Genomic DNA, 18,454 nt, shown 5'->3' with positions numbered 1-18,454 from the left:
CTCCTCTTACCCAGAAATAGGCTGGCAATTTTTTTTTTTAAAGCAATGAAAACCAGTCTTTTGAAAAATGAGAAAATAATATCTTGTAACCTAATTAGAAGCATAACACTTATAAAAGGTGCTAACATTATTTTTCCCCCAAAAGGGAATACTGGCTGATTTATTAAGTTATGCATAGTAAAATGTTAAATATATTTTGAGCACTAAATTTTTCCTTTCAAGTCAGTGCACATAAGAAGAGAACCCTCACAGAGACTAGTGCTTCTGGGGCTGAATTTAACACTATTTAAGGAAAGAAAACCTTAGCTAGGGGACATAACTGTTAACATGGTGATTTGTAAAGCCTTAGATTTCTAATAGGGTCTGACTGTTTCAAGGAAAACATATTTTGTTTCTAGGTAACATTTCAAGTCAGATTATGGACAAATGCTACAAAATTGATCTGTAATGGGAAATGCTGTAATGTCACAAAGCATTATTTGTATGTTTAATGTGACTGAAAGCATTAATTGCTAGGAGCCAAAATCTGTCCAAGCAAAACATGAACACACATTTTGTACCTCTTGTCTCGTACTTTAGGTTTTTGAATGAATTCAAGTGTAACAAAAATGCAGTTAGAGCAGCAACATCTAAAGGCTGTCTTCACCTGCTTGGATTATTGTAGTTGTTTCTTGTTAGCAAAGGCATGAATCACATCTCCTCAGGAGTGCCCGGCAAACCATAGCTACGTGGCTACTTGTTAGCCACCCGGCCAAAACATCTTGTGGAGTTCAGTGGTGAATGGCCGACTGGATGTTTTTAAGTCTTTCTAGATTGATTTTGCTATCTTTATGGTAAAATCTGGCTTCCTCCAAGCATCTGCAACTAAGATCTGGTTCTCTCTGGAGTCTTAAAACAAGTTTATAGTGCTAGGATTTCCCACAAAAAAACCAATGAGTGCTGTATTTGCTGCTTTGGCTCAGACTGAAGTATTAAAAATTTGAGCCGTGGAAAGACTGTCATTAGTAGTTAAACTCCTGCGATTTACATGAACGTGGAGCTATTTCCACAGAATCCATGTGCACTCTCAATTCTGGTCAGTTCCAGAGTCCGAGGCTGGCTAAATGTACCCTAGGAATAACACATCCCACTATCTCGTGTGTTTTCAGTACCTTTATCATTTTTCTCCTATAAAATGGAAACCAGTGTGTAAGTCCCAACGACGGCACGGGGAAGAACATAAATGTGAGGACTGGCTACTTTCCTATCTTGGAGGTACAAGCATTTCTTTTCTCCTAGAGTAGTAACTGTGTACCAACCGCTATGCCAAGTTCTCACACAATTCTCGTGGCACCCTCACAACAACCTGTGAGGCTGGTACTTGTAAGAAAGAGGGATAAGCTGGGTTATGCTGTGGTAACAAACAACCCTACCATCTCAGGGGGTTAAAGCAAGAGAGATTTAATTTTTGCATTTGCAAAGCTCACTCTAGGCCAATTGTGCATGGCCGTTGTGGTGTGGGGGGCTCTGCAGTGTGAGAGTCAGACACGGGCAAGCAAATGTGGTGACTCCTAACAGTGTCCCACGTCAGATCACGTTCTTCTAGCTAGAAATGGCAGAGCCAGAATACAAATCCAGGCTTCTCTTAATCACCCCACTATGTTGCCCCCTATTAAAGGGCCCTTTGGTGAATCTACCACTAATATTACTACAGTTTTAAAAACTGGTGGCAACGCCTGGTGTAATTTGAAACTTCACGAGAGGCAGAGTTGAAGGTAAGGAAAGATGGGTCCAAAGCCGTGACTGGATTGAGTTCTAATTCTGTGACACAGAAGTTCTGCGATCTCAGAAAGTCACCTTCCTCCTGAAAAGCCTGTTTTGACTGCACAACATGGACAATAATAATAATAATAATACCCAGGTCTCAGAGAAGTCACAAAGACGAGGTGAGATAATGTACACACAAGAACCACAAAGACTTGACACAGAAAATTTTTCCCAGTGACCTTCCTGAGCTGGTCAAATGTTAGAGGTCAGAGAGGTCATGCCTACAGACACTGGTTAATAGTCTTTCCTTCTTGCGTGAAGCGTTCTTAAAGCCTCAAGATCCATCTACTACTGGAGGGAATGGACTGAATAATGACAAAGGAATCACATTAGCACTGTTTTTATCTCGGTGAGGGCGTTCCAAAGCTCTGTGTATATGGCAGGTGTTCGAAACTCACTTCAAAAACAGATCCAAAAAGGGGCAGCTGGATGGCTCCATCAGTTAAGTGGCCGACTTCTCCTCAGGTCATGATTTCATGGTCCATGAGTTCAAGCCCCACATTGGGCTCTGTGCTGACAGCTCAGAGCCTGGAGCCTGCTTCAGATTCTCTGTCTCCCTCTCTCTTTGCCCCTCCCCTGCTCATGCTCTGTCTCTCAAAAATAAAATTAAATTAAATAAATAAACTTAAAAAGCAGATCAAAAGAGTCTCTGCACATTCATAAAAAACATCCAGAGACCCCACTGAAAGAGGTCACGCGGGGTCATGTTTTCAGAGGAAGAAACTGAGGCTCAGAAAGATTAAGCTTGTGGCTTTCCCTTCCACAGGACTGAGGTTAGACTAGAATCCCTTCCCCTACTCCAGCTGTTCACTTTAAAGCCTCAACAATTTCATCTGACAAATGGCAACAATAATCCTGACCTTCTAGAAGGTGAATAAGGATTGATCAAAGAAGTGCCTCTAAAGCACTTTGTGAAGGCAGTGCTCAGTAAATGGTAACTATTTTTATTGTTACACCTAAGTAGGGTCCTTACTTGTTTCTGCATCAAACATTGTATTTATTCATGATTACTTTTAGGCTTTAACCATGGCATTAGTGCAGGAGGTTGTGGATTTATCAGAACATTATTAGCGGCTTGTTTGTTGTTTTAAATATACAAAGAAAAGGTGGTGTTGTTTTTTGAAAGGTCACATCTTAAAAAAAAAAAAAGATGTCACATGGTCCTTAACTGTAAGAAGCTGAGATTTCACGAGTCATATCAGATCAGGGATCCCAGACCAGGGAAGTAGGGTGTCTGTGCTGCCAAGATACTGGTGGTAAAGGTGTTCACAGGGAGCACACCCGGGTGTCTGAGATGGACCCCCCACTGGAGGACACATGGCCAATGACTTCCACTCTGCAATCTTCCTTTTCCTCTTCTGAAAAAGGCGGTGAGAGTGGTACTGGCCCCACTGGGTGGCTGAGGGGGCTCAGGGAGACTGTGTCTGTGTAAAGCACTCTGCCCCTGGCCTGACACGAGCAGATGCTTGACCAGTGGTGCCAGGTGACTCTGTTACAAAAACTTGTAAGAAACTGACATTCTTTTCAAGGGTTAAAAAATTTGCTAAGGAATCAAAAGAAATTGTTTAGAGAATAATCTGAACTTTATTTTCTGACAGGCAAAATTCTACAGATGATTCACACTGAAGCCGGGCTCAGTAGCCTCAGAAGGCCCCTCCTGAAGTCTTCTGGAAGGCCCGTTGGCTTGCTGGTGGCTGGATTCACAAAGACATGGACGGAAGACCCAGTGGTGCAGGCTGAAGAGTCAAAATGGACCAGCTTGGGGTGGCCAAAGAAAAAGCCATCCCTGAGGTCCCAGTGATTTACAGAAGGCAGCTCCTTGGTCGTCTTAGGTGGAAACAGAGTGAGGCGGTAATACACGCTGGAGTGACCCACTTTCTCCACAGCCAAAGCAGCCACGGGGACCTGAGGAAAGCTGATGGGTTTGTGGAAGGTGCACTGATTGGTCACCATGAACCCCACCATGGGGGACGCCAGCAAGCCGGTTCTCAGGCCACAGTATCTAGAAGGTTGAATCATAATGCTTATTCCAGGACACTAGGAATGTGTGTGTCAGAGCAAAGGGCTCCAGCCTCAAAGGGATCCCACTGGCTAGCTGGGTTACCTGGGCAAGTTATTTCACTTCCCCGTAACAGAATATTCATAACCATACTATCTACCCCTGGGCTAACAGGGAGAATTAATGATGTGTGTCATTTAATACAATGTATTATTTAATACACAAGCAGTTTCTAGACCTAGTAAGCTCTCATTAAACATGGGCTGTTATTAGTGTTATCATTTCCATCTTATCCTTAATTCTTATTGTGAACAGGCAGGTACTTTTGTGTTAAATTGAGAGAGAAAACTCATTTATTATAGATAGTTACTGTGTGTTTTACATCTGCTATTAGGTTATAATCTCTTTAAAGGACAGTGGCTGTATCTTGTTTATTTTTTAAGTTTGTTGACTAGAAATGAGGCTGCACTCAAGATAGATTTGGTGGTTGAACAGAATGGGAGATAAAAGCATAATGCTGAGTTACACCTCAGAGGCCCATTTACGACTGAAACATTTTCCCCGCACCTACTGTCTTCCTTCCTTGAGAGAATTAACATTGAACATGAGAATTCATTGTAAGGGAACAATCAGGGGTTGTATAAAGGCTTGGCTACAAAGTCGTTCACTGAATCACTGTTACAGAAAGAAGCTACCAGTCTCTACCCAGGGAAGGCACAGTGAGTGCCTGTTACTAGCCCCCCTGGGCACCTGTTGATGTCACCCATTGTGACATTAGATAATGTTCATTTGATGACATGGAAAGCTGTTTGGTGAGAAAGATCAGGTTACAGAACAGCATGTACCATTTGATCTCATTGGTTGTACAAGGCCTATCGCTGGATGTACTTATTGCCTAGAAAAAACTTCGAAAGGATAGACTCCAAAATGTTTCCAGGAGTCCTCTAGCCATGTAATTTGGGATAACTTTTTTCTTCTTTTTGTTTGCATGAATTTTCCAGAATGAACATGATTTGCCTTTGAAGTAAGAAAAAAATATTTTTAAAAATGTCTGAATATGAATTTATTTTTTTAAAAAAAGCACTGGAGTGTTGAGCAGCTTGGAGAAGCAAAACTCCTTCAGCTCATTAGGATCCTCCCCCCTGAGGCGCCTGCATGGTTCAGTCCCGTTAAGCTTCCAACTTCGGCTCAGGTCATGATCTCAGAGTTCGTGGTTTGAGCCTTGCGTCAGGCTCTGAGCTGTCAGCACAGAGCCTGGAGCCTGCTTTGGATTCTGTGTCTGCCTCTCTCTTACACTCCCTGCTCAGGCTCTGTCTCTCTCTGTCTTTTAAAAAATAAATGTCAAAAAAAAATTGTTTTTTAAATATCCTTCCCCTGGCTACCTTTGCAGAGGAGGCCTCCCCAGGAACACCAGAAAGGGAAACGGGAAACACAGAAAGAAAAGCCTTGCCCTTTAGCGTGACTCGAAGATCCAGTGAAGATCTAATTCTTGCATTTTCAGACCCATGCTTCTTTCTTGCTATTGCTTTCCTATTTCTCTGCCGCCATTTTCATTCTTTTAGGACATTGATAGTAAAGAAATAGTGCCTCTTCCCACGGGGAAAGCAGTATTTCATGAGCTTCCTGTACCTCCAAGCCCAGCCACCGTAACTTTAAATAACTGAGAGGCAGAGGTACTCTGAAACAATATCATCTATGGGCACCTGGTCACCGGGTGTGCTGGGTGCTTTACATTTTATATTCGGTCTTTAAAACAACCCTGCAAGGCAGGTCTCATTTTCCCCATTTTACAAGAAAGAAAGTCAAGTGGAGAGGCTAAATAAATTTACCAAAGGCATGTGTGCAGTAAGTGGAGGCTCAGGCCCAAACTTCAGGCTCTGTCAGGCCAAAGTGCACGCTTTCTCCTCCATACTGGCTTACTAAGGTGGTGATGCTAAAATCTACTTTTGAGACCAGTGTGTGAATTGTATATTCTAAGTGTTTCTATGACTTTAAGCATTATATTTTCTTTGAGCACCTAGGTGGCTCAAATGGTTAAGCATCCAACTTCAGCTCAGGTTACGATCATGTGGTTCATGATTTCAAGTCCCACATTGGGCCCTGTGCTGACAGCTCAGAGCCTGGAGCCTGCTTCGGATTCTGTGTGTCTCTCTCTCTTTTCCTCCCCAGTTCTCATTGTCTCTCTCTTTCTTTCAAAAACCAATAAACATTTAAAAAAAAGAATTGCATTTTAAGTGTTGTCACATGTCAGCTTTATCATGTTTGGATAACAGACCTCCTGTTTGCAAGTTCATAACCCAGGCTGACTCAGTTGGTGGTAACAGCAGGGTACTCAGTGCGAAATTTTTCTATGCTTTTATCTTTTCTTTAGGTTTTAATTTTTATCAGAGTTTATATACATGTACATACTCTAAAAAGTCAAGTTGTTGCTCAAGGCTTATTCCAAAATATAATAGTTCTTTGACTGGTTATGCTATGGGTGATAGTTCATGTCTAGAAGTTCTTAGAATGAATTCATTCATTCAACAACCTCCACATCACACCTACCCTTTCTTAGATCCCTGAGGATAGGACACTTATGAAGAGAACTCCTGCCCCCCTGAGTTCTCAATGTGAGGAGACTGGGTGGGGGATGGGATGTGGCAGGCCTCATCTTCCCTTTGGCGAGAAGGGGCTGCTAGTCGTCTTCATTTCTGGGTCCCCTTCCACGCTTTCCTCCTCCTTTTTCTCTCCCTTCCTTCCTTTCCTTGGCACATTCTGTGCACTACTCGGCCCCAAGCATGTGCTAGGCATGCAGAGGAAGCAGGGAATATGGCAGACGGTGACTGTCCCTGCCCTCCCTCGTGCAGCCTGGGTCTTGAGGAGATGCCGTCATGATGCAGCAAGGCACGGGGGCTCTGCAAGCCTCTAGCGGGGGTCTGACTTGATCTTGGTGTCAGAGAAGACTTTCTCAGGAAGTGACAGTTACATGGGACATGAAGTAAAATAGCAACAATTCAAGTGAAGAGTAAGGGGAATAAGGGGCACCTGGGTGGCCCAGTCCATTAAACATCTGACTTCATCTCAGGTCATGATCTTATGGTGCATGAGTTCAAGCCCTGTGTCAGGCTCTGTGCTGACAGCCTGGAGCCTGGAGCCTGCTTCGGATCCTTTCTCTCTCTGCCACTCTACTGCTGTCTCTCTCTCTCTTTTTCTCTCTCTCAAAAATAAACAAACATTTAAACATTAAAAACAACAAAAAAAATATGGGGAAGAGTCCTCCTGGAGGAGGAATGGCATATGTGAGGGCTCAGAGGCCAGAGACGGTAGGGCACATCCAGAGATAATACAAGACCCAGGTGGTCAGAACACAGATTGCCAGAGGAGGCTGGGGAGGAGGCCAGAGCCAGATCGGAGAGGCTCTTGCTAAGGAATTTGGATTTTATCCTGGGCCAGTGGGAAGCCAATAAATGGGCTGTACACAGGGCAGAGACAAGATCAAGTTCATGTAGTTAAATGAGTATTGTGGCTTTGAATTGAGCAATGGGTTAGATGGACACAATAATATCTGCAGGAGAATAATTAGGCAACTACCACAGTCCTGGCAAATGATGATGTTGGGGATGGAAGACCCCCTTGGGTTCACCTCATACAGGGCTCTCCCACACTGGTGTGGCTCAGAATGCCCTAGGGAACCCATGGAGTAGCCAGGCCCTTACTATCATCCTAGACCTCCCGAATCAATCTACAACAAGCTAGGATGGTGACAGTGAGATGGAGCAAATGGAATGGAACCCAAAGAGATTTTGCACAAGTCTGATGACAAGTCAGAGTGAAAGAGACCAAAGGGCCCAGGATGGCTCCCAGTCTTAGGCACTTTCTGGAGATTTTATTTGTGGAAAGGGGGATCGTGGAGAGGCTGGGGGTGAAGGCACAGAAAGTGCTGGGCTCTATTTTGAATACTGTAGGTTGAGCTGAGATGCCCACAAGACTCTAGGATGAGGTGAACAGTAAGAATAATAATATCACGAATGTTTACTCGGCCCTGTACTAAGTGCCAGGTCTCCCATTAAGGACACAACTGGATTCTGTCTCCACGAGGCTTGTGGATATATGGGTCTGATGCTCAGAAGAGGTTCGGGCTGAGACATCATTTAATCTAAACTCAGGGTCAAGACAGGTAATGTAAAGGATTGAAACCGGATGGGTGTAACACACTCGGGTGTGGTGGGCCTGTGGTGAACCAGAAAGTAAATACCCAGCCTGACCCCACGCAAATTCAGGCCTTACAAAAATCCTGGGTGGACCCAATAAAACTCACGTGTGGCTACCCTAGATTTGTCTTTCTGGCCCCCAGTTTGTGTACTCTGGGGGAGGTGGTAATTAAGCCATGGGAGAGGGAGGGGTTTCCTAGAAGAAAACATAGAAGGGGATGAGCTCACATATGAAAACTGGCTTTGGCTAAGCTCCCAATTGGTGATTTCTTGGGGTGCAGCAAGACTGATGAAGCGTCTGCTTCTGATGCCGCCTAATCATTGTGTGAGGTGAATGCCGACCATCTATGCTTGCATATCCCTGACTGGGTGAGCTTTAGAATACAGGGATGTCGGGGATGGAAGACCCCTTGGGTTCACCCAGTACGGGGCTCTCCAACACTGGTGTGGCTCAGAATGTCCTAGGGAACCCATGAAACATGCAGGTCCCCAGTGTCATCCCAGACCTCCCGAATCAATCTGCAACGAGGGTTCCAGTCCTCTTGATTTTGACAAGCTCTTGGGTGATTCCAATGCACACACCTGGCATAGGAGTTGCATCTCTCCCCTTTGGGTAAGGGAAGAGCTCACTGGCACGCAGCTAGAAAGGAACATGGTCTGCCTACACTCTACTAGTCACCCTAGCCCGTCCTGGGGGTTCATTTACTGCCCAAACCCAGACTAAGACCCAGCCCAGGGTTGGGGACCAATGTGTCCTTGGTGTGTTCATGGCTCAGAATCAGATCAGCAATGCTTCTACACTGGCTTTTTACCTAATTCTAGTAACTAGATTCAGTCTCACCTCACTCCCCTCTTCTTAAGTTCCTGTCTCCTTCCTTGAGTCCATAACTAGATTCTACCTCAACCCCTGTGCTAAAGCTCTGTATTGATATCTCCCTGAGCTCTGGGAGCCCCTGGAGTGGGAGATCCATGCACCTGAGGAGCGTGGTGCTTTGGGTCTGTGTCAGAAGCTCCGCTGCTGTCTGAGCTCTGGAGAGAAGCATCTTTCAGATGGTAGGAGGCCAGTGGGCATATGGCACAGGCACACCTTTCAAGGGATGAGGCTATTTTTGTCACTCACTATAAATAGCAGAATAGGCCATAGCATGTGGTCAGTTACCTGGAATGCCAGAGTAGGATTCTGGCAAAAAGTCTCTCCCACACTCCCGAAACTAAGAATAAGCACAAGCTTGGCAGCATGTGCCCATGGCCATGCCAAGTCCTCAAGGAGCATCACATGGCAGCTGAAGGGGATGTCAGCTCTTGGAAATCTGTACAACGAGGCAAAATAGCCTGGGTGGTGTTAGTAGGTTATGTGGTTACTAGGGAAAACACATGCATTTAGAAATATAGACATGGGAAAAACACCTTAAATGTGAGCCTGTATCAAGTTAAAGGATTAAGACGATAAAGCTAACACTTAAGAATGTAGTGTGTGTCTTTCTATAAATAATTTATCTTCAGGCAAGCCTATTTGGATAGCGCCTTTATAGGATGATTTTGGACAACAGGGCTATTTGAAATTAATCGTATGCAAGCCATTCCTCCCGATAGTGGCTGGCATATGGAATACAGGGTAACAGCTAACATCTTTATTTTTATTTTTTGAGATCTAACATCTTTAGACCTGGGTTTGAATCATGGCCCCACTGCTGTGTCCGTGAGTCACTCAATGTCCCAGAACCTCTGCTTTCCTTATCTCTAAAATGGAGATGATAGGGGCACTTAGATGGCTCAGTCAGTTGAGTGTCCAACTCTTGGCCTTAGCTCAGGTCATGATCTCACAGTTTGGGAGTTCAAGCCCCTGGTCGAGCTGTGTGCTGATGGTGCAGAGCCTGCTTGATATTCTGTCTCTCCTCTCTGCCCCTTCCCTGTTTGTGCTCGTGCCCTCTCTCTCTCTGTCTCAGATAAATAAATAAACTTAAAAAATAAAAATAAAAAAATAAAATTGAGATAACAACACAATCCTGAGAGGATTTTCATGACAAATAAAGAGATGCATATTTTATTTGTCTTGGTTGATTTCTGGAACTTGAAGGTTTTTTGTTGTTAATGCTGCTTTTTTAGTTTTTGAACTTTGTAAAGAGTTTTGGCCTCTAATGATGGAAACTTAATTTGTCTTTGGGCCAAATTTTTCCTTTATTTAGGGAAGACTCTTTGTGTTAGGACCCTGGTAATCAACCGGAGTGGGGGCACTGGTGATCTCCCGGGGGGACTATCTATCAATGAAGACCTCTACATTGTTCCTTCCCGTGGATTCAGGGCAGCGGACATGAGAACCAGCCAAGCTGCAAGAAGGAAAGCACAAGTTGGATGAGGTCTGGAGATTGTTACAACTTTAGAGACTTCAAGGAAGAGCCAAAACATACTTCGAAGGGGAGAGAGGACGGGTCCAGCAACTGAGCCAGCGTAAGTTTGAGTCAATGTAATTTTCATAGTAAATCCTATAGAACTAAACTAACATTTACTGCATTGTTATAACAGACAGGAATTTACTCATGAGGCACAAAATCTTGCTTGGTGCCTTTGTGGCAGTGATGCAAGTACACCCATTGGTGGAGCTAATTCTCCTCAACTGAAACTGGTAAATCAATCTAGACTTCATCTTAAGTTTTTCTGACCTAACCACATCTCCGGGTCTGGTGCTGGTGGTATGGCAATGATCGGTTCTCTTCTCTAAAGGAGCTTACACTTATTTTTTTTTTTTAGTATTTTATTTATTTCGAAGAGAGAGATACACACAGCGTGAGCAGGGGAGGATCAGAGAGAGAGGGAGGTACAGAATCTGAAACAGGCTCTTGGCTCTGAGCTAGCTGTCAGCACAGAGCCCGATGCGGGGCTCAAACCCACGAACTGTGAGATCATGACCTGAGCCGAAGTCAGACGCTTAACCGACTGAGCCACCCAGGTGCCCCTAAAGGAGCTTATACTTAAAGAGAGACAATAATGAATATGTTGATACAAACTGGAGGTGAGTGTTCAGCAGGAGACGGACATGGCTGTATGAGACGCTATAACAGAGGAGTCTTCCCCTGGTGGAGGCAGGTGGGAGTGTAGAGCCTCTAAGGAACTGAAGGGAGGCCAATGAGGCCCCGTGGTGGGACCACAGGGCTAGAGGGGAGAATGGTAGTGGTGACATGGGATAGGAAGCATGGGCCCAACCATGTATAAATTGGATTGTAGCCCAATAGAGTGAGAAACCACTGTGGAAGTTTAAAGGGGAAGCAGGGTCATGGTCACTTCTTCATTTCAAGTGTAGTCATGTTGAGAAGGGACTGGGACAGACAAGACGGCATGAAGAAGTACCAGTGAGGAGATGATGAGAACAAGGCTGGGTGGCAGCAGTGGGATGAAAAGTCGTGGCTCCAGAGATATTCAGGGAGGGACTCCAAGGACCAAAACCTGGGCCTTCCTGGCCAATTGGCTTCTGGCCTCTCACAAAGGTCAGTGTTTGATAGTAACAGCCCTATAGCAAAAGCGGGGCCTCCTTCAACTACTTTCTAGTCTTTGGGGCTATTTTCCCACTTTCTAGCTGAGTATAATTTTAGGTCCAGATTGGGCACCTGGGTGGCTCAGTCAGTTAAGGGTCCAACTCAGGTGACAATCCCGCGGTTAATGGAATCATCCGAGCCCCATTGTGGGCTCCATGCAGAGCCTGCTTGGGATTCTCTCTCTCCTTCTCTCTCTGCCCCTCTTCTGCTTGCACGTGTGTTCTCTTTCTCAAAATGAATAAATAAATATTTTTTAAATATTTAGGTCGAGGTTTTTCAAGTACTTGAGGAAGAATATTATTCCAAACCTAAAGGAAATGACCATGCAAATAAATTCATTTGCAAACTTTTAAGCTGTTTTGTTTCCCTAAGGGATGAAAGGGATACTTTGAACAACAATGACCTGAAGAATACGGTGAGTTTTTCCTTTGGTTAGTTTCATGTGCTTTTTAGCACATACTGGCTTTAAAGGATAAATGATAGGCATAAATAATAAGAAAGATTCCTTAGGACTAAGGTCGAGGAAGACATGAGACTGAGCAAATATCTAAACAAGACTTTACCCCATGCTATGTTTATCTTGGCACTTGCCAATATAGTAAAAAATAAATGTAATATTTCTAAACCAGGTTGCCTATCTCCAAATATAAGAAGCTGATGTAATAAGCTGGTAAAAGCTCACATTAGGGAAATACCCAGACCCAGTGGGCTCAGATCATCACTGCTGCAATTTCCACAATGTATGCACTGGGTCCCTAAACTGAGCAAAACTAACGACAATCATCTGCTGTCAGAGCAAAACAATTTCTTCTCTACAGTGTTCTCACAGGAAGTTCATTCTGGTAAATCAGTGTCAAAATGACAAGAAAACCCAACATGTCTCAAGAGATACAACATATAACAAGCAAAATTCTCCAAATCCATGTTCAGAAGCTGAACGTTAAAGGGACTGATGAAAAATTCAAGACAAAATGAAGGACTTGTAACAGAATCATTAAAACATTTTGAATAAAAATTAGAAGACCGTGACATTATGCTCAATTAACAGGAAAACAACAGTCTTAAAGGGTAAATGTGGTAGATGATGATATGATTTTTTTGGACATCCAGAAGCCGAGTCAATCATTAAAGATGCCTCTGCAAGAGAGAGTAGGTAGAGAGAACTTTTAATCTACACACTAATGATATTGTAGCTGTCGTGTCTTTGTCTTTGCTGGGGTTGCTCATGCAGTGAGAGATTTCAAAGAAAGCATCTCTGAAGGGTTACTTTTCCATCGTCTAAGCCCTCAAGATCAGCGGGCCAGGGATGTAGTGCTCACTGACGCACCTGCTGAGAACAAGTGAGAGTAGAAGGGGAGGAGGTGAGTGATGCCTCCCTCCCCCCAACCTCGCCACCACAGCACTCAGTGAGGTCCCTAAAATCCAGCAGCTCACAACTAGTCATTACAGGAGACTGGGAAGAGTAGCAGTTGAAAAACCTATCTTAAATCCACCAGATAGCAGAAAAGCACTTAGAACACATGGAGAACAATCTACAACACATGGAGAGCAATCTAAATATACCAGAAATGACTCGCTGAGGGTTCTATCTAGAGGAGGCAGAGCTGCAGGAGACAGAGGATGGAGGATACAGATTTTTTCATTTTATTTATTTACTAGTTTTTTTAAATTTTTTTAAGTTTATTTATTTATTTTGAGAAAACAAGAGCATGAATGGGGGAGGGATNAGGCAGAGCTGCAGGAGACAGAGGATGGAGGATACAGATTTTTTCATTTTATTTATTTACTAGTTTTTTTAATTTTTTTAAGTTTATTTATTTATTTCGAGAAAACAAGAGCATGAATGGGGGAGGGATGGAGAGAGGGGGAGAAAGAGAATCCCAGGCAGGCTCCATGCTGTCAGCACAGAGCCTGACTCAGGGCTCGAGCTCACGAACAGCGATACCAAGACCTGAACCGAAATCAAGGGTTGGACACTTAACCGACTGAGACATCCAGGCNCACCACAGGGTACTGTTGGAAGTTGGAAAGAGGATAATGCAGGGGCCCCAGCTCCAAGGGCCCCCATTAGTCCATGCATGTGTGTGGCTTTAAAGCTTTTTTTGTCACTTGTTTCTTCATAGTACTTAATAATTACTTTTATGGCACATGCATGCACAATGTAGAAATAATAGAAAATATAGCTAAACACAAAGAAGAAAATTTAAATTACACTTTATCCCCTAACTCAGCAATGACCAGAATCAATCAAAAACACATCTTTCCAGACTGTTTTTTAGAAAAGGAGATTTTCGTGTTGTTTTTAATAAAACCATGATTGTACTACAATATGCTCTCTTTAATCAATTATACATCATGAACTTGTTTCCACATCAATACCTATATATTTTTTTAAGTTTGTTTATCTATTGTAAGAGAGAGAAAGAGGGGGGGGAGAGAGAGAGAGAGAGAGAGAGAGCACAAGCGGGGGAGGAGCAGAGAAAGAGGGATTCCCAAGCAGGCTCCACGAGCGGACTCCACACCTAGCATGGAGCCGAATGTGGGGCTTGATTCCGTGATCGTGAGATCATGACCTGAGCTGATACCAAGAGTTGGATGCTAAACCGACTGAGCCACCCAGGCACTCCTCAGTAAATATATTTCTTATCACTGTTTTAAATCACTGCCAAGTATGACCTCATAATATTTATGTAATCAATCCCCTGACAATTTAAAAAACTTTTTAGTCTTGAATTACTTAACTACTTAATGAAAAGTTTGCAAGAATAGTACAAAGGACTCCTGTATATCTTTTTAAAAAATTGTTTAATGTTTATTTTTGAGAGAGACAGAGACAGAGTGCAGGAAGGGGCGGTGCAGAGAGAGAGGGAGACACAGACTATGAAGCAATTTCCAGGAGCTGAGCTGTCAGCACAGAGCCCCAGATAGGGGATCTCACAAACTGTGAGATCATGATCTGAGCTGAAGTGAGAAGCTTAACCGGCTGAGCCACCCAGGCGCCCTTCCTGTATATCTTTTATACAGAATCAAACATCTGTAACACTTTGCCACATGTGCTTTATCACTACCTTCTATTACTTCTGAACTACTTGAGAGTGGGTTGTACATGGCATGGCAACTTCCCCCCAAATACACAGTTCCATATTTCCTAAAACAAGGGTAGTCTCTTCCGTAAGTTATCACACTCAGGANGGGAGGGGGGAGGGGAAGCAGGAGAAAGAAATTTCTTTTTTCCTGGTGCAGAACCTGATCCAGGCTCATTTATGACATTCAGTTGTCATCCTTTAACCGGGGACAGTCCTTTAATCTGGTCTTATCTTTTACGACATTGATATGTTTTGAAGAATATAGGCCAGTTATTGTACAGCATGACCCTTGATTTGGGTCTGTCCAGTGATTCCTCATGGTTGGCTTGAGGTTACGTGTTTTTGCTGGACGCTACGGAAGTACCGTTGGACCCTTCTCAGGCATCACGTCCAGGGGCCCATGCTGTCCACTTGCCTTTTCTCATCGATGTTAATTTTGATCACTTGATTATTTATTGTCCAGTTTTTCTACTGTATAGTTTTTCCCCCTTGTCTTTTTTTTTTTTTTTTGTCATGGGAAAATACACACAACACAAAATTTACCATTTTAACCATTTTTAGGTGTATGGTTCAGTAGCAGCAAATCTATTCACATTTTAGCAGCAAATCTATTCACATTTTGGTCTATAGTTTTTATTTTTCCTGTAACAAGTGCAGAGATATTGACATATCTTAGTCTCATTCTCAGCTACTGTCCTTAATAACCTTTCCATCCACCTTTTCTCTCCCTAGTTAGTATCCACCAATAATTTATGCCAAGAGTAAGGTCTTACATTAACTCCAGCCTTCCCCTTTGCCTTTCCCTCATTCCTGAGACATGCGTGGAAATTTCCACAGTCACTGGATCTGTATCTGGGTGAAGAAATACTCACCTGGATGATCTACAAGAACTCTTTCTGCACTGAACTGCTATAATTCTTCATAAAAATAGTTATCCCTTGTCTGGTATCATGTTTAGATCTTCAAACAATTCTTGGTTCTACTCTGAGCCAGACTCAAGGCTGGATGTAAAGAAATAAAAATGCATGAAGTGACAGAGCCTTTTCTTGAGCTGATGACATTTAGATGGGAGAGACACAAATGGTACTTACCGTGCAATGTGGTAAAGGCCACATGACACTCTGGGCATGAAGGTAGCTCCGAGATCACAGTAAGAATACAGAGAAGTGGCAAGCCTCACAGCTAGAGTCAAGACTCATGGAGGTGAGCAAGATATGCCTGTGGGGGCACAGGGAGTCAGGGGGTAGGGAGGAAGTGGGTTCCTGCATGTAAAATATCAGCAGGGAGCAGGGGAGATGAGGCTGGAGCGGAGGCAAGGCCAGAGCATGGAGTGCCTGGATGCAAGTCAGAGAGCTTAGACTTGATCCTGAAGATAATACAGTGTAAGCAGAAGATAACATAACAAACAAGGTTTGATGGGTCACACTGGAGGCAGCAGAGAGGACACGTCAGAGGGCAGCAAACCCAGAAGCAGCAGACAGTTAGTAGGATATTACAACGGTCTAGATGAGAAAAGAGCCTGGCCTAACGAAGAAAGTAGGGGTAAGAGTTGTGAGGAGACACCCGATTCAAGAAATACCTACAAGTACCTGAGTGTGGCAATGATGGTGAAGAAAGAATCAGAACTGAGTTTCAAGTTGAAAAGTTTGAAAGTTGAAAAAGTTTCCAATATTTCACAGAAAAAAAATAATCGTGAGCAATATTACTTCTCTTAAGATGAATCTCTATAACAACCCTGTCAGATAGATAGGGCCAATAACTATGATCCCCATTTTACAGATTATTAAACTGAGATGTGGAAAGTCAAAATGACTTGTAAAAGGTCACACAACTCTTCAATGGGACAGCAGAGATACCAGGTTCATTGTAGCACATGTACAAAAAGATGATATAAAAGTATTCGAAACGCTGGAACTGGAGAACCATATGCAACATAAAAAATATGAACTTGGATCCATATCTCACATCATATACAAAAATTAAAAAATGGATCACAGGTTAAAATTTAAGAGCTGAAACTTAAAGGGGCGCCTGGGTGGCTTAGTCGGTTAAGCGTCCGACTTCCGCTTCGGTCATGATCTAGCGGTTCGTGAGTTCGAGCCCCGTGTTGGGCTCTGTGCTGACTGCCAGCTCAGAGCCTGGAGCCTATTTCAGAGTCTGTATCTCCCTCTCTCTCTGACCCTCCCCTGCTCACGCCGTCTCTCTCTCTCCTAGAAATAAATAAAAATATTTAAAAAAAAAAAGAGCTGAAACTTAAAGGGGCGCCTGGGTGGCTTAGTCGGTTAAGCGTCCGACTTCCGCTTCGGTCATGATCTAGCGGTTCGTGAGTTCGAGCCCCGTGTTGGGCTCTGTGCTGACTGCCAGCTCAGAGCCTGGAGCCTATTTCAGAGTCTGTATCTCCCTCTCTCTCTGACCCTCCCCTGCTCACGCCGTCTCTCTCTCTCCTAGAAATAAATAAAAATATTTAAAAAAAAAAAGAGCTGAAACTTAAAGACTTACAGAAGAAAACACAGGAGAAAATCTGAGTGGCCATGGGTTTAGCAAATATTTTCTTAAATAGGACAGAAAAAGTACGAGCTATCAAGAAAAAAAATCAATGAACTGGACTTCACCAAAATTAGTATCTTTTGCTCTTTAAAACTCCCTAATACAAAAAATGAACAGGCAAGCCACAGACTAGGAGAAGATGTTGGACAAAGCTCTGCAACAATGGTCTTGGATCTAGAATATAAAGTACACTGACAACTCAACAATAAGAAGACACACACTATACTTTTAAAATGTGCAGAAGATTTGAACAGATACTCCACCAAACAAGACATATGAATGACAATCAACACATGAATGGCAAACAAGACATATGAATGGCAATAAACATGAAAAGATGTTCAATATCATTAGTCGTTAGGGAAATGATAATTAACAACCACAATGAGAAACCCACTACACACCCACTAGAATGACTAAAATTAAAGACAGACTATACAAAGTGGCAATGATGTGGAGGACTGGAAATCTCATGTATTGCTGATGGAAATGTAAAATGATACAACTGCTTGGGAAAATAACTTGTCAGTTTCCTGAAAAAAAAAAAAGAGTAAAAAATACATCTACCACATGACCCAGCCATTCCACCCTTAGGTAAGATTTACCAAGAGAAATAAAAGTATGCATGCACATAAATTCTTGTAGGTGAATATTTGTAGCAGCTTTATTTATAATAGCTGGAAACAACCCAAATGTCAGCCCACATGTCCACAAAGTGTGGAACATTCATATATAAGACTACTCATCAATAAAAAGGAATGAACACACAGCAATGTGGATGAAACTCAAAATAATTATGCTGAGTGAAAGAACCCAGACAGAGTACATGCTGTATGATTTCACTCACATAAATTTCCAGAATATGCAAACTAATCTCTAGTGAAAGAAAGTAGATCAGTGGATACCTGGGGTGGGGAGGATCAGGAAGCTTTGGGGTGATGTCCATTATCTCAATTGCAGTGATGGTTTCACAAGTGTGGAAATAGGCCAAAACTCATCAAATTGTATGCTTTAAATGTTTGTAGCTTATTTTATGCCAGTGATACTTCAATAAGGTCATTTAAAAAAATAATATAGGGGTGCCTGGGTGGCTCAGTCAGTTAAGCATCTGGCTTCGGCTCAGGTCATGATTTCATGGTTCGTGGGTTTGAGCCCCGCATAGGGCTCTGTGCTGACAGCTAGCTCAGAGCCTGAAGCCTGTTTTGGATTCTGTGTCTCCTTCTCTTTCTGAACTCCCCCTGCTCATGCTGTCTCTCTCTCTCTCTCTCTTTCTCTCTCTCTCTCTCAGAAATA

At 43.1% G+C, this 18,454-nt stretch overlaps 1 protein-coding gene across 1 annotated transcript in view; it reads right to left on the bottom strand.

Moving 5' to 3' along the window:
* Positions 1 to 3,409: 3,409 nt before the first annotated feature.
* The window catches only part of LOC144238958 (uncharacterized), a 99,130-nt gene continuing 84,085 nt past the window's right edge, over positions 3,410 to 18,454 (bottom strand). Inside the window, 1 exon segment of the mRNA XM_077772895.1 lies at positions 3,410 to 3,808. Within this exon segment, the coding sequence (XP_077629021.1) occupies positions 3,424 to 3,808 (385 nt within the window). The 3' untranslated portion in view covers positions 3,410 to 3,423.

The sequence above is a fragment of the Crocuta crocuta genome, unplaced genomic scaffold, assembly GCF_008692635.1.
Source record: "Crocuta crocuta isolate KB4526 unplaced genomic scaffold, BGI_CrCroc_1.0 scaffold382, whole genome shotgun sequence".
Lineage (NCBI taxonomy): Eukaryota > Metazoa > Chordata > Mammalia > Carnivora > Hyaenidae > Crocuta > Crocuta crocuta.
The sequence above is the reverse complement of the archived record's forward strand: the minus strand, read 5'-3'. Positions and strand labels throughout refer to the sequence as shown.